The sequence below is a fragment of the Indicator indicator genome, chromosome 1 (genome assembly GCF_027791375.1).
Source record: "Indicator indicator isolate 239-I01 chromosome 1, UM_Iind_1.1, whole genome shotgun sequence".
Taxonomy (NCBI): domain Eukaryota; kingdom Metazoa; phylum Chordata; class Aves; order Piciformes; family Indicatoridae; genus Indicator; species Indicator indicator.
Window position 1 is genome coordinate 72,317,864 of NC_072010.1, and position 27,899 is coordinate 72,345,762.

At 38.9% G+C, this 27,899-nt stretch overlaps 1 protein-coding gene across 3 annotated transcripts in view; it reads right to left on the bottom strand.

Annotated features, from left to right (window-relative positions):
* Positions 1–314: 314 nt before the first annotated feature.
* Positions 315–27,899, bottom strand: part of GABRB3 (gamma-aminobutyric acid type A receptor subunit beta3) — a 195,072-nt gene continuing 167,487 nt past the window's right edge. For 2 of the 3 annotated variants that reach the window (XM_054381725.1, XM_054381733.1), the window contains 5 exons: positions 23,148–23,230; positions 22,205–22,342; positions 14,548–14,700; positions 9,334–9,578; positions 315–665 (listed from right to left, as the gene is read on the bottom strand). In XM_054381725.1, the coding sequence (XP_054237700.1) occupies positions 315–665; positions 9,334–9,578; positions 14,548–14,700; positions 22,205–22,342; positions 23,148–23,230 (970 nt within the window). Of the gene's footprint in view, positions 666–5,443; positions 5,450–9,333; positions 9,579–14,547; positions 14,701–22,204; positions 22,343–23,147; positions 23,231–27,899 lie in introns of all 3 variants that reach the window. The other variant, XM_054381741.1, reaches the window with a different exon arrangement.

Consider the following 27,899-nt stretch of genomic DNA (forward strand, 5'->3'; position numbering starts at 1 on the left):
TCTCAAGGCTTGTTGTTTTGATGACCCCTGCCTTTTGATTCAAAAAGTTCCTCTGAAATGCATTCTTTGTTGAAGTGTCCATAACCTCAGAACAAACGTGTACATGTGTGTGTGCATACATATACTTTTGCTTTGCAGTATGTGCTTTTAGGTACACATGATTCTTTGCTACATGTATTCACACATACATGAGTATGGTCTACATAGTAAAAGTTCATATATATATATTTTTATGTATAAATATATATATAAACTCTGCAGGCAAGTAGTACATCGCTTGTTATAGCCGAAGTCCTTTAAAAAAGTTCAGTCACTCAGTTAACATAGTATAGCCAGTAAATTAGGTTGAAAAGAGAAAATGTGAATGGAAACACCATTCTTGACCATCTGTCGATAGCATTCACATCTGTTAGATCAGGGATTTTTATTTTCAGTTGTGAAGACCTTCTTCGTAAATGGCCCCTCTTGCTGTGGGAGCCTGTTCTTTCTGACGAACGCCTGCCAAGGCTTTCACGATGTGAGCTTTGTTTTCTGTACTGGATTCCTGAGTTGTCAAAGGAGATCGTTGAATTTCGGGCATCTGTAACGCTGGTGGTGATCTCGTTGCCTGCCACTTCGTTGTGAATTTCAAGCGATGTTAGCAGAATGTTGCCATGGGTGTCCACCTAGGGGGCAAAAATAGAAACGTGAATTGTTTCAAAAGACCTGACGCCTGTCAGCAAGATGTGGGCATATTTATACCTCCCAATCCACACCTATTTTAAGAAAGCATGTATTCAATGTAAGCATGTGATAATCTTCGGGGAAAAAAAATGGCAATATGCATCTGCCTAAAATTAGGCAAGTATTTAAATACTTTTGTGAACAAGGTTATCATCACGCTACCTGCATCCAGTACAAAGCTTAATTTGGCAAAATCAATCATTTTCCTCTCCCTCTAAACCACCTGTGTTTTAAAAGATGATGCAGTTCAGTGAAATCTCTATAGTGCTGGTGATGTTAAGAGACAGATTCTCTCTCTGCCACAATAGGAATTAATTTAAACTGGACTAGCATTTTCTATCTGTGATTAAAAAGCAGAAGTTTGCTAAAATCACAAGAATAAATAGTTCTGACCTGCTAAACTCTTTGCATCTAGCAATCACAGAGGTTATTTAAACTTTTCTCTTAAACTTTTCTTCCCAAGTGATTTGCACAGTTTTCCAGTCACAACAATGTTTAACTGCAGAGCTTTTCCGCCTTGGTAAGTGATCTTAAAGAGAAATGAACTTGGATATGTAAGAGGGAATAGGTGGCATTCTTCGCTTCAACCTTCATATCAGAGAGACAGTGAGCACAGTGTTGAGCACAGGTGAGCAATGCAATGCCATTTTCAGTAATGAAAGGAAGGTTCTGATCTTTAATAAAGTCTGGTCTTCAGTCCCTATGAGCAGTGATACTCCAAAGAGGCACAGAGTTGAGCACAGATCTTTCAATCCAGAAAAAAATCCGTTTTCTGTGAGTGGCACTGACGAGGAGCCCTAAATGACGCTGTCTTAGTATTGGGTAGTTCCAGTGGTGGAGCACCACATTCCCTTGGGCCCCATGCCCTGCATGCTGGAGGACAGGCAGAGAACACAGATGATGCAAGGATCACCTCCAAGGAAAGTGACAGCTGAAGGACAAATAAATGCCCTATGCTGAGTATTTTCAGACAGTTAACACACGTGACTATGTTCAAATGAACTCAGATCCACATGTCAGAAATAGATAATGAATCACAGAATACAGGATAATTTCCCCTTTTATGTATAAATTTTATTCTCCCACAATTTGTCCTGTCATTAATACATTTTTCTAACCTGCCACCTGATCTAGCTGTGTTAATTTGCATCAGTTGAAGAACTCATCTGAAAGCATCTTTAAAAGCAGTTGAGCACACACTCATGCACATCTTAGCTTTTTGAAGTCCATATGGTCATGACAGCACATCCTGTGCAAACTTTGTGTGATGCATTAAAAGTATGCATAGCTCTGTGTCTGTCCATTTACCTTTTTTCAGTCCTGTTAAAATTCTGTAAAATTGCTGTTTCTATCATTAATTATTGATGCTACAGCTTATCTTTCCTCAGTGAAAACAATTGTGATAGTGCATCAGTAATGCTTTGCCAAGCTTCTTGCAAATGGAAAAAGAACATAAAATTCTATGAACGACATACAGGCAGATAGGAAAAAAAATCCTAAAGTATTTAACAAATCTTGCTGTTGTAGGCAACAGCACATTATGATGATGAGTGCCTATAAATAAAAATAAACAACGTGAGCCAACAACGTGTGGAGAAGTCTCAGTCATGATTAAGAAGAATTTATTTCCCCTGTGGCAGAAACCCACTGGGTACAAAAGTACAAGCCTGAGGTTTGCAAAAACAAGTTTATGCTGTTGATATCTGTAAACAGGGAATACACACAGTTGTAAAATACAGCCATGGATATCACCACTACTTATAGTGGTCTCTGAAAATAACTGCATCCATTTTCTCTGTTTTTTTGCTTGGTCGGTTGTCGGAGTCTTTTTCTATAAAGACAAATTATCGTCAGGATTTGTAATACCATTATGTAAAACATCTCCATAATGTGCATTTTCCTCGTGAAGTTTAAAGCTAAACCTTTCATCCAGGTCTTCACAGTATCTCCTTTGCCATCTCCTCCCAGGCTTTGAGAAGTTTATCAAAGCATAAGGAAACAGACGAGTACCTAAGTGTTGGTTAATTTCCTGAATTAGTTGAATCAGCAAGGATCCAAATATACAAAAATAATGGTCTTATTTCAGAATTAATTTTTATCAAACCACATCCCTCCCATCTCTGAACAACTACTGATCCTGCACCAGGGTGAAGTGTCTGAATTTTACATAAATACATTTGGAGGCTGAGAAGCATGGCATTCTGTGAGACATTTTATATCCAGGAAAAACAGACTCACTTTTGATGGTTCATCATTTCTGAGCCATACATATTCCAGTACAAGCAAAAGACTCTAGCAGCCTAATGCCACTACATAGAAATCACCATAACTCACCCAACTGAAGCCAGAAAGAGGACAATTAAGATAAGCCTCACAAAGAACCTCTGGTCCTTCTCCTGGTCACCAGTGGTCTGAACTTGGATTGCATATTGTAGGTCTGAAACTTCGACACCCTTTTACAGCTGGGAAGTGCTGAATCTGCTGCTTAATTCTAAACAAGATAACTGGCTCATTTGGAGGTTAGGTATTGTATTTTTAAAGAAATTAAAGACATGCTCTGCTACTGAATAGTTTTCTCCAATTTTTCAAAATTTCAGCTTTAATGCCAGTTTGAAAACACTTCACTAGGGTTGGGAAACTACCATAAAGCTTCATTTACTATTAGCTAGTGTCTGAATTACTTCATGTTCATTTAGTTCTCTGTTAAATATTAAAAAAAATTCAGGAGTACTTTATAACGAAATCTTCTTTTCCTCATAATTCTTTCACTCTACTACACAATTAAAAAAAAAAAAAGCAGCATTTTGTTTAAACCCCATAGAAGGTATGTCTAAGAGTTCATCAACCCCAGATTTTTAAAGAGCATATAAACACTTTACATCATATGAAGCAATATATAAATGCAAATAGTGGGTTTAAATAACAGCATGAAAAGCAGTCTCGGTAGTTAGCCTTGCATTATTTTGCATCAAAATTAGTATTCGAGTACATTATCCCACTAAATAGATCTCCCACTAAAATTACAATAAAATGTTAATTATTTTCAGTGGAAATTGTAATCTAGTCTCCAGCTAACTACCTGATTCTCACCTGGTCTACCCTAACACAAGCATCTATATGGTCTTGCCAGGAGTAAACTTTCTGGTAGCAGTTTTCATCTACTTAAGTATAAATGGCTTTACTTATGTATTAATGGCTTCCCACAAGAACTGTGCTCATCAACCTTGACAGGTATTTTTAAAAACTTGGCACCGACTCATCACACTCATGTTTCAGAAATTTCCCACTGTTTCGGCACTGAAAAAAGTATCCAGGAAAGATGAAGATGCACAGGAGGATAGTGCCAGCTTTGCTATTCTCATATTTCCCAATTTAAACTGAGTGATAATTCTGCCACAGCAGCCAAGATACTCACTCTCAGAATAAAATCCCACTTGTGAGAAGGGTTGATATAATTAACAGCTCTTTAAAAACAGTGAGTAGATGTAAGTGGCCTGGGACTATACTCAGCAATGCCTGGTGGGAAGCTACTGTCTTGGCCAACAGCAGGGGTTTGAGCCAGGAATTTCCATTGCTAAGAAAACATGCAGGGACTTCCTGATGAGAAGGGCCTTTTTATAAAGGGTTATGCATTATTTTTGTTCAAAGGCAGCTTTTCCCACATGCCTGACAGCCACAGGGGGGTTGAAGGTTGAATGAGTTTGTGCGATAGTTACCCTCCTGGGCTGAACTTTTGGTCCCACCAAAATGAAAACATAAATTGCCACAGCTTGAACTAAGAAGTAACATTTTTAGCAGAGAACTGTAATAAATCATAATCTCTGTGGATTGGCCCAGAAGGAGCAATGTCCAAACCACATGCTCACCAGCTGATTATGCCAGTAGCCTCTATCACAAGAGTGAACAAGTGAGGACAGGATTGCCTTGGAGCTCTCTCATGCCGATTTCATTGTAAATTAGGCTGTATCTGAGCCTTATTTAAAAGAAACAATTAATATAGCAAAACCGAAAGCACACAGAGAGCTACAAATTAAGCCAGAATCTGTCAATGCGAACAGGAGAAATAGAATCGATCAGTAGCAATGGTGATCAGTTTTCTAGGGAAAACATTTTTACAGGCCATCTATTTTTGTCTGACAGTTTTTCCACAGAGGACTTTAATTTAGGCACTGATAGCATAAGCAGAAGAAATACTTTATAAAAAATCAGAATTCAGGGGTTTTTTTATCCTAGTGTTTGTCTTTATATATGAAGTAGCGTATCTTCAATTAAAAAACTGGTGCATGTACAAAAATTGGTTATAGACATAAGCATCTTATGTTTGTTTCCAGTAACTATTGTTTACCAGGATAGGCTGGAGAGGTTCAGCAAAAAACAGAACAGTATCTGAAAAAAAAAAAAAAAGTGACACAAAAGCAGTCAAAAGAAGAGACAGTAAAATGTGACATTTTCTTTGTAGTCAGCTGCTGATCCACAGATGAGTCATTTGTAAAGGCTTGCTCAGGTTTCTTCTCATCACCAGCTCTGAATCTTCTGAAACTTGTTTCCAGAGATTTCAGTTACATCAGATATGCCTCAGTTATCATTCCACTTTCAGCAGTGCTACCTGGGAGATCACAGGGCTGAGTTGTTTTTTCCACACTTTTCTTTTTCTGCTCTGCAATGTGAGGACGCTAGCTGTGCTGTTTCCATGCTGCAAGGCCTCTTTTTTCCCTTACACCTGGAGCTGTTGGGCTGGTTGACTTTAACACAGGGGCAGAGGTGTACAGAAAGCCATAATGGGAGCATGGAAGCCAACAGACAGCTCAGCTGCAGCAGCTGGTGGAGCCTTCCTCAACACAGAAAGCCCCAGTGGTAGCATATCAGGAGAACTCAGAGAGAAGCACCTAAAAGTTTGGTGTTTGAGGGGCACATCCACAGTAGCAGGAGCAGCATGGAGACAGCTGTGTCAATTTTGGCTTTTCAAGCCTGTGCCCTGCAGGGCAATGCAAATGTGTGCATTAGCAAGCAGAGTCATCAAGCATGAACAGTGGCTACTTTGCAAAGTAATTATCAAATAAAATGCAAACATAACCATGTCTGTGGATTTGGTGGCCTAGAATGCTTTCATTGTCAAAATTCTCCTGCTCTACAATCAAGTAAGACTAGGAAAGCATGAAAAGCCCTTTTTCTATTATAAGGGAGATGTTTATAAAGAAGATTGCTAGCTCGCACTTTGTAGTTCAGTCCTCTGATGTGTAAAAAATGAACTTCAATACCACAGTCCGTGCTGGTTGTACTGGTTTCAGGGGTTAAAATCACTGTCACAGTCCAATGATGGGAATTTGGCAGAAGTTAAACCCCCTTGCATAGGTCCTTCTCCCAGCTCTCAAGCAGGTCCCTAAGCAGCCCAACAGTCTTTCCAGGCAGCTGCAGTCAACAGGCAGCCTCCAAGTAGTTTTTCCAAGCAGCAACAGGCAGTCTCTTTTATCCTTTCACACCTTGCCTCAAGCAGTTGCCACCTGTCCTGCTTGGTCAGCAGAGTGCTCACCTAAAGCCATCCCCAGGGCTTCGAAACCTGCCACTAGGTGTTTCTGCTGCCTTCACTGCCAGGGAGACCCCAGGGTCCTAAGTCCCACCAGGGAGTCCCCCGAGTACAAAGCCTCTTACTTGACCCCAAGAGGCCAAGTGCCAAGCTTCCTTATACCAAACCATTATCCCTAAAAACATCCCCAATGGTGTTGAGCCACATACATATTTCAGTTCCTTACAAGCACCTGGAGTGAAAGCAATGTGGTATTTCTCCCTCATCTTTCTCTTGTTCCCTTTGCTGGAGAGAGAGAGAGACTGCCTTAGCAGCACTCCTAGTCTTGGTACCACAAGAGCATAGCTCAGACTCAGAGCCCACTTGTTGGTACTGCCTCTGCTCTGCTAATGCTGCCTCCCAACACAACCAAATGATTTCCACACAGCTGCAGCCCCTCCTGAATCAGGCTGGTCCTGATAGAGCACATAATTGTCCTGTCACTCCATACACAAGTTGCAGCATCTGATGTAGACAACAAATGGGCTAATGTTTGTTTATTTATTTCTTTGCTTTGTTGTTTTGTTTTTAGTTTGTTTCTTTGTTTTCTAGTGCCCTGAGCTAGCTCTCTAAATCAATGACAGGGAGCCCAGTTTGTATACAAGCAAATTCAATTACTAAAACAAAACAGCAACACAAATCAACATAAATTGGTAACCTTAGAAAAAAAACTGAAAATAATGCCTTCTCCCAGTTTTATATTTGAACTCTTTTCAATCTTCTTTCCATCACAGCATAAATGTTGATAGTCACTAAACAGCTGCAATAGCTGGAAAGGGGGATGCACGATTCCAGGCATTTTCCATTTCTTTTAAAGTGTCACACAGCCTCAAATCATGCGAGATTTGGAACACTTCCCTTTTTGAATGGAAATACCCTCTATGGGAGCCTGAATGGCTCGCCAAAACCAACAACCCACTAATTTCGCTGAAGCTGCACAAAGTAGTCCTCCACCCATGGCTCCAAGTCTCCCTTACAGTGCAGTATAGCCTCCTGTTTGTGAGCCTCTGCCAGGATATGCACAGGCCCTGAGTTCCAACTCTAAAGAAAGAAGCAATCAACTGCCAAGCAGCCTTCAAGAGCCAACAAAGGAGAGGCTGGAAGTTAACATCTCTTTTGCTTCTCTGAAGAGGTCAGGGCCAAGGCTGCAGTGCTTTCACATGCTGTCTTCCATGGCAAGTATGTTAAAATCCCTGGCATGTCCACCTGTCCTGCTACATCCATGCATGTATGTACAGCATAGCACAATCCAGCACCATAGAAATAATTTTTCTGCTTCAGGGCTGTGGTGTGAGAAATTCGGATATGACATTCTACATCCATTGCATCTGTGTTTTCTCTTTATACTTTGTTTCCAAGGAATACTTCTGATCAGCTCTATCTAATGTTTCTGTCTTTTTCTGTTACATGCTGGCACAGCTTCTCCGGTGGCATTGAATCCTGCAACGGCAACGAAGCTCTGTTGACCTCATCAGCTGAGGCCTGGAGACAAAATGTTTTCTCCACAGAATGGGACCATATCTCAGTATTTATCCCATGTCATTTGAACAGCAAGTATTCACAGTCAGCATGAGTAAAAGTCTTTCTACAAAGCATAAAGAGTTTCCCTGTAATGTCTGGGACTTCAAGGGACAAAGTTACACACTCTTCTTTCAGCTCTGGTGCGCTGTATTTGTATCCTAATTTTGTTCATATGTGGTTGACATAAACCAGTAGAAAAGTCAGAACAGTCCATGATATTTGCTTAGTATGGTTCAGAAAAAAAAAAGTTCTAAGTTCAGAAGTGAGAAGAAAAAGGAAAGGTCAATATACGGTATGATTAGATCTAGGATATAAAATTGGCATAAATCTGGTTATGAAAACTCTCATTTTTATTAGTTCAGATACTTATGCTTTTGACAATACAGACTAATTGATCTCAAAATAGAAGAACAGGAAGGCTTGGGGTGCTGTTGGGTCCACTAACATGACTTGTACTGAATTATATAAATCCTTTAAATGGATGAGATTCACCAGATGGTTTCCATTGGCAGAACTGAACCTTAGGGCATACATCTGCATTACCTGCTTGCAGCTAATTTCTCCATTACTTTCAGTTGTGATGTTCTTTTTTTTCCCATCTGATATTTTTATTTTTATAACAATTTATTTTTCCAGAAAAGGAAATTAATTCTTGCTGCTAGCTTAGTCCTAAGCAGTGCTGCCAACTGTGATGAGGATTTGGTTTCCTAATACAAAAGACAAAAATGACTTTATTGGTTCAAAAATTATTTCACAGATATGAGTGTCAATAATTAGGTGTAGTTCTGCATTACATTTACTATAGCAGATAGATTCATAAGGATCAAAAACACAGCTTGAAATTACTCTTGTGTTATTGGTATTTACTAAATGGGTAGTAGTTTTGTTACTGTGAACTCTTCTAACTTACAGCTAATATTAAAAGCAGTGTTGAACACCTTGAATTTCTCTTCCAAAGGGGATTGGATGATGTAATAATTCTCATAAAGGACACGGGGTGGAGTGTGATCAACACAGACTCTGTTATTGCTATGCTTCAGAAATCAATCTGAAAGTTTCTCTAGAAATCACAATTTTCTGCTGGTCTTAAACAGCAGCAGATGATGATGCCACACGCAGTGGCTCAGCTATGCTGGCCAATTAATTAGCATAGCAGAACTAATCCTTCATCTGTTCTCTCCCATTCTAAATGCATCTGCTCTAACTGAAGTGAGAAAAAGTATGCTCAGATCCTGGACTGCATTATGTGAATACTTGAAATCACAGTTAAATTATATTTGATTTAGACAAATAAATGCCTTTGTAGATCTGAGCCTTTATTTTCAAGCTAGCTGTGCTCCCATCGTTTTCTTCTTTCAACAGTTACTTGTCATATTCTTCTATGTAGGTTCTTGAAAATAAAAATGTCAAAGTTTGTCCACAAAAAAGGGTATGGTTGGTGATGGGTTTATGTAAGCTTTTTTTTTATTATTATTTCATACAGTTACTTTTTGCAATAAAAGAAAAGAGAGACTAAAGAATCCTACCCGATTGCCTTCAAACTTTGAGCGATCGTTGTTTGCCTTTGCTGTTTTTTCTGCAAGTTTCTTCTGCCTTTGAGGGCCTTTTCCGAAGAAAATGTAGTTGACAAAGGCGTATTCAAGTAAGGCCAAGAAGACAAATACAAAGCAGCCCATAAGATACATGTCAATGGCTTTAACATATGGAATTTTAGGCAAAGTCTCTCGCAGATGAGTGTTGATTGTTGTCATAGTCAGCACAGTTGTAATTCCTATACAAAGGGAAAAAAAAGCACATCTTACTACTCCAGATATACCATGTTTCAATATTAATTTTCCTTTTTGGCAAATCTGCCTTGTCGGTGTGAAGAAGCTTACAAATTTGTGCAAGCTAACTTGCACTGACTTTGCACTGCAAAGGCAAGCGTAATTAAAACTCCATGCATTATTATTCTGCTATAGTATTTCCTTCTTATGATTGGTGGGAACTTGTAACAAGGGGGCCTGGCACCACTGTTGTGAGTTAATGCCAGTGTAGCTGGCTCCGTGAAGGCCAAATTGATCTGCAACATGAAGGTAAACAGTTTGCCAGAAACTAAATGGGGCTCTACCTGCACTGTGCTGCTCAACACAAGGGAGAGAAGTTTTTTAAAAGTAACAAACCTACTTAGGGGTCTGGATAGATAAAATCATGTGTACATACTAAGGCAGAGTGTTCATACAGATGGAGAAACATTTTTTTCCTGCAGTTTTAAATTTATAAGTTAAGCAGTTGGTTGAAGTTATCTTTGCAGGGCCCTTCTGTAGTAGATGGAGAGAGAAAGGCATCTTTCTAGAGCAGTTTATCCCATCTGTTTTAGACACCTATTTCAGGAAAGAACAATATTGAGGAGGGATTTGAGATGACTGATTTAGAGCAGTAGTGTAATTTTGACACAGAAAGTAGTGAGATGAGCAGTGAGAGGCATGTGCATTTACTGAAAGAAAAAGCCAGTGAAGGAGAGCAGTAGCTTCATAGTGATTGACTGGATACCAATAAAGCACCTAGAAAAATCTGTAAGGTATGTCAGTCATTTACCCAAGGATGGACATAGTATCTGAAAATATATTACAAAGCACTGCTTTGAAAAGATGTTAAGAAAAGCAAATTTATTGTCAGTCTACTTGAATTCACAATAAACTGCAGGGTCTGCATCTCTGCTGGAAAGTTTATGGGATTCACAAATCACAGGTGTCTGAAAACACTGATTTGTGGAATAAGTCTACATTGGTAAGAGATTCAAAGCCATTCTGATAGGTCCCTTCCATTACCATTTTCTTTGATTCTGTAATTATACCATCGATTTGTAAGCAGACACTAAAATGCAGGCAGAACAAAAACAAATGAAAGAAAATTGCTGCCATATTACAAAGCACAGCTACTTTTACCAGAAGAAACAAAAATAAAGACACTATAGCTCAAAATCAAGCTGTCAGCGTAAACAGGGAACTGTAGTAGTAGCCTATAACAAATATTTTGTATATTTAGTAGGTGAGCATCATGCAGTTTTCAGTGCTTTTCCTCTAAACTGTGAAACAAGTGTGTTGATGTCAGATGTTTCACAGTTTGAAATACAGTGGAGGTACACACAGCACAAGCTTATTTAAAGACTGTACTGGGTATAACTCACCTAGCTCTCCAGTAAAATGAGTAGTATAGATGACACATTTTTAACTGAGGAAATGTTACAAAGTCTCTAAAAACCTCCATGCCTGACAAGGAACATGGGTGAGAAATCTGGGGGACTGTAGCAAACACTATCATGCACTTGCAGCCCAAGGGATTTCTCCAGCCTGAATTATGTTCTTTCTTTGTAGGATTACCTGCTGCTGCTTCCCATAAAGGATTTCAAAAGTTACTTAAGAGCAAATTGATTTGTGTTCAGAAATCCTACAGATTCCTTTTAAAACACTCCTGGTATCTCAGTATCATCTCACAGATGCTTACAAAAGCCTAGGTCAACAAGAAGCCTGCCCAGTGGGTGTTACAATGTCCACATTTTTAAGTCTCTTCCCAGGCTGTAACGTTGATTCTAGAGATAAGTATTTAAACAGCACCTGGGGGGAGTTTGGTGGCTCTACTGGTGATCCAGAATATTAAATACACTGAATAGCAAGGCAGCTACCACTAACCAAAAGGAAGTATGAGATGCTGCTGACACCCTGCAGCCAAATGTCCATTTGATGCCAAATAATTTATTTTAAAGCACAGCTGAAGAACAAGTAGCTTACACTCACCTATCATACAAAAACAGGATAATCTTGTGATTACAATCCTTCCCCAAGGTGAGAACTCTTCAAGTGATTTTTCTTCTCACTCATAGGACTGAATTTAGGAGATTTTTAGAGCTAACTAGCAAAAACTCAGTTTTGAATAGAATTGATAGTTTTTGAGTACTTCTCTTGAGTTCAGCCTTCTATCAGCCACTACCTACAGTGTCTATAGCAGTCTCTAGAATGAATCACAGAATCACAGAATGGTAGGGGTTGGAAGGGACCTCTGAAGATCATCTACTCCAACCCCCCTGCTAACACAGGTACACCTAGATCAGGTTGTACAGGAACATGTCCAGTAAGGTTTTGAGTATGTCCAAGGAAGGTGACTCCACAACCTCTTTGGGCAGCCTGTTCCAGTGCTCCACCACCGTCAACATAAAGAAGTTTCTCCTTAAGTTCAAGTGAAACCTCCTGTGTTCTAGTTTGTACCTGTTACCCCTTGCCCTATCACTGGCTACCACTGAAAAGAGCTCAGTCTCATCCTGATGACCTCCACCCTTTAGATATTTCTATGCATTTATAAGATCCCATCTCAGACTTCTCTTTTCCAGGCTACAGAGCCCCAGCTCTCTCAGCCTTTCCTCATAATATAGATGCTCCAGTCCCCTAACCACCTTTTTGGATCTCTGATGGACTCTGTCCAGTAGGTAATAAATGAGCTGGCCTTTGCTCCATGCCTGCGTTTCTCTGTTGAAGAAACTACTTGGTTCAGTGCAGCCTGGACCACAGAGAGCGTGTGCAGAGAAGAACCAAGGAGAGGAGCAAACCATGGAAGTAAATGAACTAAAACAAGGCTCTTCCCAAGAACACAGGCTTCCTACAGGAATTCAGTAAAAGCTTGTCTCCATGCCCCTAAGAACTGCAAAGGGAGTTCTTTTCTCAAACAAACGCCTAAGCCAACAGACCATTTTGTATCAACGTCAAACTCTTAAGAGGACCTATACAAAGGAACACAGAATTATACCCATGGTATTGAACTTCATTACAGAAACATCAGGTGATACAAGACATACTCACCAAGGCTCTAATTGTTTTCTCAGAAGAACACATAGATGGGGTTTTGTCCTCTCAAAAGTACTTTCTATCAATTGGAAATAGAACATCTGGGCTCCTGAGCTTGCTTTGAATGTACTATCTGACTTTTATTCTAATATTTGTGTTACCACAGTACAGCACTTGATGAGCTTGTGCTACACAGAAATAAGCCACGAGAGACAGTCCTGTTCCTTAAACAGGGAAAAAAATCACACAGACTCATTATAGAAGGATGTGGAACGTCACTGAATTTGGTCACTTCTGTCTAACCAGACAACCAGAGAATACTCTGCAGTCCTGGACAGTATATAAAATCTACATGCTGACTGATGTGTTTGAAGTACTCCCCTCACCTGTTCATAATGTCTCCAGTGCGGATCTTTGGTATACAGTAGTTCATTTATAGATACATCAGAACTGTTTGCAGTGTCCCACCTTCCATTAAGCTACTACTTATCTGCAACCTGCCGAACATGCACCAGCTGCTGAGTGGTATTTTGTCATGCCCACATGCACCAGTTAATCTACAGTACCTGCAAAATTACTGTACAGTAACTGAAGTTAATATGTATCTTCAGTTACCCAAGTTCAGATGCAAGGATGTAACGTGATGCTGTACAAAGGTATAGCTGTGGCTGCCCAGCCTACTTTGTTATGTAGGACATTGGAAGTATGGGCTGCAGAGATGGGGATCATATGGACACGATCTGCAGTCCCAGTTTGCTATGGTACATATCAGAAAAATAAGGGATTATGTTCCTGTTTTAAGAAGAAAAGAGAGTACAGCATGAAGCCACACAGCATATCCTTAGTATCAAGTTGTGGGCAGGAAGGTATGGGCTATTGGACGTACAGAGCTGAAAACAGGATTTGGGATGAGATGAGAGGTGGCTGTAGTCATAAGCATTTATGGATCCATTTATTCTTCCTTGTCTACAGCTGCATCTGAGTATGCTTCTGTAACAGATAAAGCATTTTTCCTGAGATATTTTGAAGCCAACTTCCCTTATCTAAAGGATACTTTGATCTGAAAAAAGTCTTGGACATGAATCTGCACCAAATCCATGTTCTTCTGCCATGAGGTAAACGGTACTTTAAACGGCAATAAAAATGCACTTAGCATTCTGAGGATTAAGCAGGGTGCCACAGTCCATAGATGATGTGCCCTTGTGCTCTGAACTAGCACATGGTTCTCGAGGTCTGTTCCTGTTACTGTCAGTTAAAGCATCTAGAACCTCAGGAAGAGGCTTGGAGCCACACTTTTCTTTCCACACTGAACTGAACTAAAAGCCCACGCCTAAGCCATTGAAGTATGATTCTGGATCTGGTCCCCTTGCTGAATCACAGAATCACAGAATTTCAGGGGCTGGAAGGGACCTCGAAAGATCATCTAGTCCAATGCCCCCTGCCAGAGCAGGATCACCTACACCAGATTGCACAGGAATGCATCTAGGAGAGTTTTGAGTATCTCCGGAGAGGGAGACTCCACAACCTCCCTGGGCAGCCTGTTCCAGTGCTCTGCCACCCTCACAGTGAAAATTTTTTTCCCGATATTTACATGAAACTTCCTATGCCTCAACTTCCACCAATTTCCTCTTGTCCTGTCACTAGGCACCACCAAGAAGAGCCTGAAGTTACTGACAACAACATTAGCTTTGATGAGAACAAGGCTGGAAAACACATGAGCAGCTCATACCAGAGATTTAGTGGTAGCTACATTCTTGCACATAGAGGAAAACTTACCACATTTGAGGCAATACTGGATGGCATGGTTTTAACACAAATGATTCTGGAGTATCATAACACTGCCATCATGTTGCACTATTTAACAACCTCCAAAGGCTACATTCAGTCTGAAATTTTCATGTCCCACTCATTCTTAACACATACCAAGGGCAACTCTTGCTGCTGATGCATCATAATTGATCCAGAATGACACCCATGATAAAATGGTAATCAGTATGGAGGGCATGTAGGTTTGAAGAATAAAGTATCCAATATTTCTCTTCAACCTGAAGCTCAGTGAGAGTCTTGGATAGGCACCTGAGGAAAGGGAGAGGAAAACAGCATTATTTATATTGAAGAAAAGACACTTGCAGACTGTTGTCTTCAGTTTCCGTAGAAACTAAAGTGTGCACAATTCATGGGGTAGTATGACATCTGCAGAACAGCAGGGAAAATGTCTTCCCTGTAGTATTTGGCTGGTGTTAAAAGAAGCCTTGAAATGAATATGGAGATATCCAAGCAAACTATATTTGTGAAGAATAGAGAGAGGAAAGTATTCTAAATTATTGAACAGATGGGTGAACACTGCTAAGTTTATAAAACCAGATGCTTAGGTCTCCAAGTAAAATGCTTATCCAAATACACTTTATACATAGCATTTATATGGAGAGGATGTGGTGTCAAAAATAAATTGTAATGAATCCCAGTGAGGAAAAGCCTTCTGACCAGATCCTCTAACATAAATTAGAGCTGGACGGAATTTTTCCTCCAAAAATATTTTAAGCAAAACCAAGAAGATTTTATGTGTGTGTGTATATATTATATATATAGGATTGATTAATTATTACAATTGAAGAAAGTAAACAATGAAAGAATGAATAACCTAGCTGCCAGTGTTTCAAATAAAAAAACATTCTATTTCAAAATCAGTGTTAATCTCACTGAATAAATCTTATACACTTAGTAATCTCAAACAGTTAAAAAATTGTGAGTTCTTTCACCAAATAGCAGAGGATTAAATTGAGTACAGCTATATAAGAAAAACATAGTCATTTACACAACATTAGCTCCATGATTTCAGTGTTTCCATTACTACTCTTAGATATGATACTTGAAATAGCTCATCTAAAAGTTCTCATCTTAGTCAACATCCTAAAATATATTCCTGAACATGGCAAGGGCCCAGTTAGGTATTGGATCACATCCCACCCATTCTACTGTAAATGTGTGCAAGCCATGAAAGATTACATCTAGAAAGAAATAAAAATTATACACTTCCCTTTAAATTATGTTCCTTCAATTGCATATGAGCATAAGAAGTTACAATTGTCCATATATACAGAAATGATGGATTTCCTGAGATAGCATGCAAAAGAAGGAATAGAAAGCTGCAGTTCATCACATTCCTGATCATTTGATATACTTTGAGTCATGTAACAGAAAAAATGCTACACTGTTTCCAGGCAGCAGAAGCATGCAGCAAGTATCAAACTTTATGCAACTATCCTTAACTATTTTATCAAGCAATCTCAGAAGAACTATCACTGAAAAAAGAAATATCTGGTAGGCACATTTGGTGACTGTGATTACTTCAATCAGTAGTATTTTACTCCAGGAGGAAATTTGCCTTCTACTTTGATCAGTAGATGAATAGTGGTGCAGTCAGAATTTATTTCATCATGAAAGTCAGACCAAGGTTTTCTGCTGTGTAAAGTCAACATAATTTTCAGCAAGGAATAAGTTTAGACTTTAGCTTGCTTAACATTTTCATTTTCCAATGAACGATGTTTCATTTCAAAATATGAATTCTCTATTTGAAATCATGCCTGGTTTTTTTTGCTAATAAAGCTTAACTTTTCCACTGAGCTTCTTAGGAAACTGTTTCCATGACCTTGTGTCTGCAGATTTTGTAAATAAAACAGAAACATACCCTGATATCATGAAATACATTTTTAATGTAGCAGACCTGATCACCTTTATGCAGTAAGAGTGGTGCATCAGACAGAAATCTTTATGAAGCTCAGATGAGGAAATTTATTTCATACAATACACCACCCACACAAAGAATTCTGTATAAATCTCTTCCTTTCCTAAAGTCCTGTCCAGGTCTGGGTATCTGTAGAATATCGTTAATAGAAGTGATGACTGGAAAGTCTCCCCTAAAATACTTTGATAAGTAGTCTGAATCAGTGAATTGAAGTATTTTCTTAGGCTGCTCCAGTGCCAAGGACCTTGGATGCACTGGGGAACCTCAGAGAAAGAAGAGCACACTTTGCTATTGATGAAGTGTCATGCATGTCAGTAATGTCCAGTAATGAAATCCTGAAATGAGAAAGTATGTAACAGAGCAAACTTGAGACATTTATCTTCAATGCTTCACCCATGACCACCAGCTATTACATCCTCATCATCTCGGTCTAATGAGATTGGGTAATTACTCAAACTAAAGGGACCTGGCCTTAAAAGTGGACTCTCCAGACAGATTTTCTCACGACCACAGACATAAAGTTGTTTCAAGCACCAGTTTCTGTGTCCTGAAGCTCAAAGACAGAACCATACCTAGGCCTAGAGCTGTCAGTGCTGTCTGTCTTCCTGCTCTAGAGTTTGTGCTGCACTGTAACAGACAGATTCAGTTGTGAATCTGAAGATGCTCTGCTCCCTTTGAGCTGCCCTATGACATCTCGGACACCAGTATGCAGCTGATGAGTATGACCTATCCCCTGTATCCCTTTATCAGCAGCTGGAGACTCTGCCCTATGCCATCTCAAATAGCAGTTGCTACTCACTTGAACTGCACACACATGGGCTAGGTGTCTTAAACTCTGATTTCATTTACAAAAGAATCCGTTGCACCAGTCAATCTAATAAATTAAATGTAGAGAATTATGCATCTCCTCCTAAAACAGACTCCTGTTGGTGGACTGAGTTTTGTCTCCAAACTCCACTGACTGTATTGACTAGTTCCCATCACCTGGGACACCTGGTTCAAATGTAAACACTGAAATCCCAACCCTGCAAGGCTCAGGGAACTTTTTGAAAAACTATGGCTCCTGGGCAATGAATCAAGTCTTGCTGGTATTACAACTACTTACTGGAGTTGACACATTGCTCAGGGCCATAAAGGTAAATAGAATGTCATCTGGTTTTGTGGTGATTTTTCCAAGCTCAAATTTTATTGGGAGGGCTGGATCTCATGAAATTTCAGAATAATTTGGTCTTTGTATAATTCAGGTTGAAACTAAGATATGAACTGGCAGCCTTGTTTTGTCATACTATACAGCCACACTTCTCCTTTAGGTAGCTCCCTCTGAGACTACAAGTTTGTATTACTTTCACCTGTATTGCTTTTATGCCTTCATAGATGATCTATGTGCCCTGCTTCCAGCCTGCAGTCTCTGCTGTAACATCTCATCTCCAGCAAACAGACCACAGGAATCTGTGGACAAAGTAATTAAAAGAAGGAATATTCCTTATTTCCCACACATATTTCCTCCTCTTTGTCTGAGCCTAAAGCTCAGTGGAAAGGATGGGTGCTAACCTGTGTGAAATAAACAGATCTTTATTTAGTTAAGAAGGAGACATCTTGTGTAATTTATGTAATAAAAATGGACTGTACTGTTACTTGCCTGATTATGCTTGGATAATGATTTTTCAGTTAAGGCTCAGTACATCTGGAGATTAATTACCAGAAAATTCTAGTTAACATTTCATCAAAATTTGCTTTTTTTTGCCTAAAGACCAGTGTTGCTGTTCAGGGACCAGATTTGTTACCTTTCCTCCTATCTCATGTAACTTGTTGATGCCTATGGGCTAATTTAAACGGTAGAGGAATAACAGAATTTTGCCTGAAGTATTTAAATCTAACAACAGTATTGAGAATGCCAGCATGAAAATCAATAACTAAGCCCAAAATATTCCTCTTTCATATATTTGGGCACTTGGTAAAAAGTAATTACTTGTTCTGTTTCAATTTCATTAGAAGCTAGCAAGCTGAAATATCTAGCTCCAAGGCTAAATTAGTCTCTTGCTGTTTTATCCAAGTATGCACCAAGATAACAGAGCTGGTCAGTTATAGAATTCTTATTTTAATGTGTTCTTCTGGGAAGGTTCTTTGGCTAATTGGAAATGTACTTTACAGATTGAACTTTCAGAATACAGCAAGTAATTAATTTTCAAATCTTTAAAGGCTATCCTCTTACCAACAGCCTGCTAGTTGGGCTTTGACTGCCATGCATCTTGAACCTTTTCGGCAGTGTTTTATACATCCCCATTCCTGTTCAGCTTAGTATTTCTGCCTAACAAGTATTAAGGAGGTGGATTAGCTCACAGGTCTAGGCACTAGATTTCAGGTATCTGCATGCAGATATTCACACATTGATGGTGCATAAGCTCTTAGTGTAGATCACGGAGGTCTAGATTTGTAGCCTGCTGATTCAAAGAGTGGGATATAATTCACTGTACAGAGACTAATACCATTTGAGATGTATCAGGTTATTGAAGTATAGAAGTAGTACTACCTGGTTTAATAAGTAATACTGAAGGACAAGGTTGTCACATAGGACACAAGACTGTAAAATTCCAGAACACCAGTTTAACTGCTAAGCAGGATGCTCTGCACCACCTGAAGAGGCACTAGATACCTATGTTTGGGCAACTGAATAGTGTCCTAAGAGAGATTAATTTGACAGAATCAAGGTGTACAAGAGCTGAATAGCTCTTTAAGCTCTGTTGACACCAGTGATTTTGTATCACTTGACTATGGGCTTAATTCAGTTACTGAGAGGTGGGCATCCAGTGTCATTTTAGATGTCTTATAGTAGCCTGTATGGCCTTCAGCCAGAGTTAGAAGGATAGTCAAACTATATTTTACTTCTTCATAGCAATTTAAATAAATACTTTATCTTCCTTCTGTTACGAAGGAAGAATACAGGCTATTATCCATGTCTTTGCAGGTACCCTCTAGACACTTTGCAGACTTTATTTATTTTCCATCAAGTGTTCTCTTTTTCTTTCTTTTTTTTTTTTTTAACTACATGATCACACCTCTTTCTCCAGTTATCTCATGAATTTCACTTTCTAGGCTTCCACTTATACCTACAAATTTTCCCCAGACCCTCTTCTATTGCTCCACAACTGTCCAAAATGTGTTACCCACAGTCACAAGTACTTTGCCCAGGCCTTAGCAATGCAAATCAGATTCCTTATAGGATGTGTTTTGTCTGGGGTTTTTGGTTGTTTGTTTTTCGGGGATTTTTTTACACATTTTTCTCTGTTGTTTGTGGCTTTTTCCCAAAAAGGTGTTAATGGCTCATGTTCAGTCTGAGATCAACAGCAGCCTCTAGGATTTTCACACACAGGATCCTGGCCTAACCTGGAATTCCCTATCCTGAACTTGGATAAGAATAATTAGCTGTATAGATGTTGTATTTTACACTTATCCATACTCACTTTTATTCTTTTTTTTCATGTCCATTTTGCAAAATTGCCAAGAAAATTTTTAACTCCAATGCTATGTTCCCAAATGCATGCATTTCCTCCAGTTTTCTTGCAGTCCCATACAGCTTTCTGGCATCATCTATGAGTTTTTTCCCATGCTTACTGTTGCCTCTCAGTTGTAACTATGGGAACCGATTTTTCCATTTGCATAACTTACACAAGATTATACTGCACTGCTCCTCATGGAGGATAGGAGAAATAATTACTCCAAAAGCTGTTATGTCATAACTCTGAAGTCTTCTTTTAGCTTTACACAATCAAAGCACACTGGTACTGACATATCTGAAATGTTCACTGAGATACTGCGCTCGAAGTAATATCTTCCCATGAGACTACAACAACCTCAAAGCCAAGAAAAAAAGAAAAAAAAGAAGCCTGATTTGTTTTCCACAAAAATTTACAAACTGACCCTAATTAGTAGAACCATAAGAAAGTAGGGTCTTGAGAAGAAATTTGAAGAGAGAGTACCAGCTTCATCCATCATATTCACTAGCATGCATTGGATTCAGAATTAAGCATTTGGGTTTAAGAAACAAATGTGCTGTTTCACCTGAAATACTTGTCACAAAATGTCATAATTCAATATTTTCATAATGTCTTGTACCAAAATAAGAGTAAACTCAGTACCACATCTTTACAAAATTATATTCTTCAGAAAATGTTACAAGTAATGTGGTGCTCTCTGTGACTGTCTCATCCTACTCCCTAACATCAAGCTGTCTTAAACACTGAAGTAAGAGGCTACTTCAAGTTTGGATTTTTTGGTTTGTTTGTTTGTTTGTTTGTTTGTTTGTTTGTTTGTTTTTGAAAGAATTGTTATGATCCTGAAAATTTGGTCAGTCATATAAATGTCTGCTCTTAGGTTTCACTCTCTCTCACATTTATCTCACAGATCTTTGGATTTCTCTTCTTCCTGAACTTAAATTTCTCTCATCACTAAATTACTAAATCATGCCTTTACTGAAGTATTTCATAATTTGGTTTTGGATTGTCATAAAAACTGCCCCAAAAAACTCTCTATTTGCTCATTGGTGTCCAAAAGAGTCATGCTACAAAAACATACACAGTTCTGACTGCCAAAGTTGACACTAGTTGCAGAACAGAAGGATATAAAATTAGAGTATCTGTTTCCCTATAGAAAAAACCCCAAACTTCCATTTCACAATGACAAACAAGAACAGTGCCATACAATTACAGTATTATAGAACTGTCAGGGTTGGAAGGGACCTAAAAGATCATCTAGATAGTTCCAACTCCCCTGCCATGGGCAGGGACACTTCTCACTAGATCAGGTTGCCCAGAGCCACATCCAGCCTGGCCTTAAAAACTTCCAGGGATGAGGCTTCCACCACGTTTTCAGGCAACCTGTTCCAGTGTCTCACCACCCTCATGAAGAATTTCTTTATCATGTCTAATATAAATCTGCCCTCCTCTAGCTTGGATCCATCAGGCAATTCTGCTCATATTAATTTCAATCCCAGCAATATTTACATTTTGCTTTGAAATACAAATTGTGTTTCTGCATGCTTTGAAACAGATGCTGCGTCCAAAGAGTGGACAAAGTGATGCTTACAATAGAGCTGTGCTTCACTTGTTCTAGTATGGTGGGACAGACCAAACAGTACACTCCTGTGGTCTAAAATACCCTGAAAATCTGAGGATCCTGAATAGTGGCTCCATAGTTACCAATAGCTTTCTCTATTGCTTTGGTCTTGTCACACATAACAACATTTTCCTGCACTGGTATATAACATCAAACATGTAAATCAGTATTGTGCTTTGTCACCTAAAGATATCAGTAACTTCAATTAAGTTTTCAAGAAAACAAGATGGAAACCCAGGGATATAATTTTACTGTCTTAACAACAATGACAAAAGCACTGGCTATGTATGGGTTTGTTTATACCCATCAGTGCAAATCAAGATATAAAAGATATTGCATGCATTATACAACAGTACAAACATACTGGAAAGTTGCAGAGAGGTGTTCACAAAAAACATGGCTTTTTGATCTAATAAGCCCAAACATACTAATGTATGGCCAGTAACCCCGTAGGCTCTATTTATAGTCATGATTCACAATTATTTAGACCATAGATATTTAGGTGTCGAATATCACACATATATGCACACACGAAAAATAAACAAGAAATTATACTACATGGGTTCCTGCTTCTAGGCTTTATCAAGTAAGTAATTTCTTTAGCCAAACACACGAGACAGATTATATATAATTATGATTTACAATGATTAATTATGATTAATAAACCAGTAGTTGTCATACACAGGGAAATTAAACACTAACTGGGGAAATGACAATACTTGCCTGTGGCAAAGACAACATTCTTTGACACCAATCTATATTCCACAATGGAGAACTGAGGAAGCTCAATCCTTTCCACACCAGTGACTGCATTATCTCCACCTCTCCAGTAGAACTCAATGTCATCAGTTGTGTAGCCATCTGCAGGCAAAGCAGGAGAGTAAGTCGAAAATAAGAGCAGGTTGAAATGTAGCTTCAAACACAGTCCACATGCTGTTTGTCATTTGACACAATGAAAGGTATCAGTGGCTGGAGTGGTGTATGGTATGCTGTTCTGTTTGCCTGTGGGCAGGTCTCCTAAACCACTGTCTGCCCAGGAATTTGAGGCAAAATACTCCTTTTTTTTTAATTTACTTTTTTTTTTTTCTAATCACTCTCATAAAATTTACACAGGGCCCCAACAACACAGAAAATGCTACATAATGATCTACTGAACTGTAGATTAGCATGAGTTAAGACATCATGTGCATTTAGCACAAGTGGGTCTTTATGCTGATAATATGCAGAAGGAAGAGGATTATTCCCCAAGTAGAGAAAAACATAACTGGGGCAGATCTTTTCCACTGACACTAAAGAGTGTGAGTATCACCACTTTCATTAGCTTCTGTAGTAGAGGACTACAGCTGAATATAGAAAACACAGTATTATTTTCCGTAGATGGCCCAGAGTCTCCAGCCAGTAGTAGAAATGGAGCAGGAACTCCTGAAGTTCAAATACCAATCTGACTATTGCAAACCTAGGACATGACTAGGTGGAAGAGAGACTCTGGTTCTGTTTGGAACACAACTGCAAATCATAAATGGGGCCGATCTGTAAGCCCGGGTGGACCTGTGGCAAGACTATCCATGCATTGTGTTTCTAGACACCTGTGTAAATATTACACAGTTGCATAAAAGGGAAACTGTCCTGCCTCTTAACTTTTACATGCATTTTCTTAGATACATACAGCTTTCTATTTCCAGAGTACAGTTTTGTTCATCTAATGGGTATCTTCTCAAGTCCATCATACAAGCTGCAGTGGTTGTGATTCTGAAATACAAACATCAAATACAATTACTGTAGAGCCAGGAATCCAGGTTTTATTGTTGCTATTTATTTTTCCAAGTGAGGACTGCCTGAAGAATAGTTTGCAATAACTGAAAATCTGATCCACAGTTGTACACTGAGCAGCTGCTTAACAGCAGTTACCCTGACTGCAATGGAACATCCCACTGCGACTCACCCTTATGCAACCAGTCCCAGTGGGGTTCAATGGATCTATCCACATATGCAAAATGCTACACAAACATTTGCTGAGATTAAAAAGTATGACTTTGTAATAGAAAATGGGAGGCAAAAAAAAAAATCTGCTATGAATGTCAAAATTATTACAGCTGTGTGAATAACTGATTCCTTGGTTTATGTGGCAGCTCTAGGAAAAAAACCCTCAAATGTTGAAAAAGATGTTTGAAGTCCAGCAAAAGGCTTTGTTTCAAAGTTCAGTATGTATCTCTAGTTTTCAGAATTAAAGAGGATTTTGTAATGAAGCAGCATATTGAATTCTACATTTTCTCCCTAAAGAACTGTATTTTTACTTCTGTTTCCAATGCTTGCAATTTAGCATACTAAAGACGGATTTGCAAAACTTTCAGTACTGATGAATCTTCAATTTTCACAGATTCACAGACTTCATCAAGTTGGAAGGGACTCTCAAAGGTCATCTTGTCCAACCCCACTGCAGTGAGCAGGGACACCTTCAACTAGATCAGGCTGCCCAGGGCCACATCAAATCTGATCCTCAGTGTCTCCAGGGATGGGGCCTCAACCCTGGGCAACCTGTTCCAGTATTTTACCACTCTCATTGTAAAGAACTTCCTCTCTATGTCCAACCTAAATGTTCTCTGCTCCGTCAAGCTCTGGTGTATCAGGAGTCTCAGGAACACACATGAACAACCAAAACAACAGTATTAACAGCTTCACACAGTATTGCCATGGTTTAGATAGGCATGAGGTGTAGGGTGACAGGTTGGACTCGATGATCCTTGAGGTCTCTTCCAACCTTCTTGATTCTTGATTCTTGATTCTTGATTCTTGATTCTTAACGGATTTATATATTTATACTAACTTTTAGACAGATATAGCCATATGCTCATGATTAATCTTCAGCGTATTTCCGTGTTTTGCTGAATCACAGTCTTCACCAGAGTATGTAAATTATTATGTATCACTTTCTTAATAATAGCTTCAAGTAAATTTCCTATTTAAATTATCTTCTGGGTTTGACTAGGTCCATTTCTTACTGATTCTTTCCTGATATAAGAAGAGATGGTCATTGTAGACCGTTAGCTCATAGGACAATATTATTCTGGTGATGATTTTTAATAGTACAAGAGAGTGAATGCCTTCAATATACATCTAAAAGCTGGAACTCTCAGTGTTAAGGTTTTGCCCATGTATTTTTTCCATTTTGAAGCTTTCTATTTAATCTATTTATCTTCTTAATTTACAGTCTTCTAATCTGGTAAACTACTTCAAAATTCAGAGGCAACATTTCAAGAGGATAAAAGTAACTCGAAGTCTTTTCCCACCTCTTTCAGACTTTATAAAAAGGACCCTATGTTGTTAGCATGAATGCCGTATCCAATCTCCCAGAAAAGGAAGGAAAGAATATGTATCCTTAGCATATAGTTTATTTCAGATGGATAACCACATAATAGCCAAAGAAAGGGATTAAGGCCATTGCAACTATCACATAGGACAGGAGAGGCCCCACTTTTCTGACTGAGAAAATATTAGCATTTATTTGCATAGGGGATGAGTTAGGAGAAGAAAACATTCAATGATCTGTTACTCAGCAATTCTTCTCACCTGTGTTCCTACCAGTTGTAAGTAGGCACATAGCTAATTTTTGTTCTTCCCAGCTTATCTATGACATAAACATCTCTCTGCCACTGCTGTTCACTCTGACTGTCCTATCAATACCCTTACGGTAGTTCCACAGGCTCCCAGACACCAAGTCACAGGAGTTATACTAAGGTCAGCCTTCCTCCGTCTTCCTGCTGGGACATGCTCTGGTTCCTCTGTTAACATTTTGCAGTGGACTGGAATAGTTTACAAACAGCAACTCCTCAGCTGCTCTGCAGTTTAGGGGACATCTCTGTAACTGCCAATTGCAAATGCCCTTCCAGACCTTCAAGCAAGGTGCTAGACACAGGGCTATGAATTATGGGGATGAATGTCTCCTCAATAGGATGACTACTACCAGCTCTAGCTAAGCATGTAAAACTAGGACTAGCACAGGGTCTTGGAGAAGAAAACTGAGTCTTAAATGTGTGATCCTCGATGAACAAGGACATAGCAGGGATCAACTTGACAAAGCCACACTGATCATGCAATCACATGACCTTGGTCCTGAGTCAGCTGATAACTATGCTCAGAGTAAAACCACCAGGCACACAGGAACACTGCTGCTACAAGGCATCCATCTCACACTTCAGTACATTCCCCTACACTGACCTGGGCCTCATTGAAGATCCTGCAGCAGAATCCATATGAGCTATGCTGATACAAGACGGAATGCTGTACCAGGATCTCAACTATTACGTCGTGTAACTAGTTTTAAATGCCAGCCATGCAGAACACATATACTTACAAATTATTAATTTGTCAGAATTATTAAAAATTATGCATCTGGGGCAAACTTGTACTTATTAATCACCTTTTGGCTTTTTAAGTAATGTATTGTTATTTTGGCCTATTCACATACTGTAGTGTCACAAGTTCCAGTACAAGATTCTGCATATTCTTGCTCAAGTAACTTTTTACACTACAACAAAATGTATTTTTTTATCATTATTCAGTTCTTAAATATCATTATTAATTCAAATCATTATTCAATTTCATAAATATCCACTGCAAAAGAAGATATAGCTGGATATAGATAGAAACAGATTTACCCCATTTACTCAGAGTTGAGTGCTCAGAGGTCCCTCCTGAGTGAACACCCAAGCAACCAAATTTAACTTGCACAAATGCTCACTAAAACCAAATGTTAATTGCTCAGGCTTGTGCATGCAACCTCTCAAGAAGAGCAGGTTTATATTTTATGTGATGGGATGCTGCCTGACACAGCAGTACAATCAGGTTTCAAGAACTCATCATCACAGCAGTGACAGAGAAGCAATTACAAGCCAGAGAAAGATAAAGCAGTACACAGATACACACACAATTTGAGTGAATGCAATACACAAAGGAAATATTTTAATTGCTTAAAATTCCCTATGTCAGTCATCTTTCCTGTGGATATTGATTCTTTTATCCTTCCCTGCTACTTTATGTCTGTGATGATTGTCTTTGATTATATTGCTATATTGTATGGAAATCCCACCTGTGATCTGTTGGGAGGTGCTGAACAAACAATTGACAGAAAGGTATTTTCTCTTCCCCAAAATTTTACAATATAAATCCGTCTAAGCAATATAAGCATTTCTTATGTGACTAGGTAACAGTCCTGATGGCTAATTTGATCTTCTTTTCATCTTGATACAGAAGCACATTCATCCAAAAAAAAGAAGAGCAGAACTAAGTGTGGTTGCCTTGTCTGACTGATTACAACTGATCTTTTCTCCTTGCAAACATACACCGTGTTTTATATATAAGCAATAACTTAGTGAGTCTTTTCAGATAAAATACACATACTCCCCCACTCTGTATGTTTACAATGTTTACCATAGTACTGCCCGAGAACAAAAGGTCTATGGCAAATACCCGAGCAGTCAGAAAGACTATTTTTGATCCCCAGTCTATATTTTCATTATTTCTAGTGAAAAAAAAAGCTGTGGTATCACCATTAGTCCTGTATATTGTTCTGACCAAAGTGGAACAACAGTCCACATCGTGCTCAAAGAGAATTCTCCAGAAATGAGGTAAACTTCAAAAAGCCACTGTCCCATTCCTCCACTCTTGTAGACTTTTGCTGAGGTAGCAAACTACTTTCTCTGAAGTAGAGAGAGACCATGGATAACTGAAGGTCAAGTCTTTCAAAACTTTTATGTTGTTCAGAAGACAACACAGTCACTGCGGCCCTGGGATTACTTTCATTATATATTTTTTGGAGAAACTGCTTTGCTCTATAGATATTCTATAATCAGTTGCAGCCCTCCAAAACATCCCCCATTATTCTCAATGACCCTGTGTTTTGCAGCACATAAAATTCCAGTTTCTGGTCTCAGCCCACAGGATGAATCATTGCCTCTACACTGTGGCTTGGGACCAGTGCCATCAGAATACCTGTAGCCACAACACTAGAAGACAGGCTAGCGGTAGAGCCACAGAAAGAGCAAGCCTTTATATCAATGGAGCTAACACTTAGATACTTTCTTCCTTCAGATCATAATGTCCTGTATTTTGCCAAGTTTTAATTTCAGGCAGTTATCCTTCATTAAGTAACTCTTCTGCTTTACACCATGAATATCTGACCCTTGGGTGCTTTCTGAGGCAAGAGAATGGAAAGTAGTGTGTCACACATGACCTACTCATAAAATCCCTGCTAAGCAAATACTGTCAAGTGAAATGCAGTCTGCTTGTGGACAACTATGTTTTGCTAGTTTCATTGAACACAGTACTTTATGGCAGATAATCCTATCTGAATGGCTTCAAATTTTAGAGTGTGACAGAAAGACTTCTATATTTCGCTACAAGCGCAAGCGTTCTAACCTCT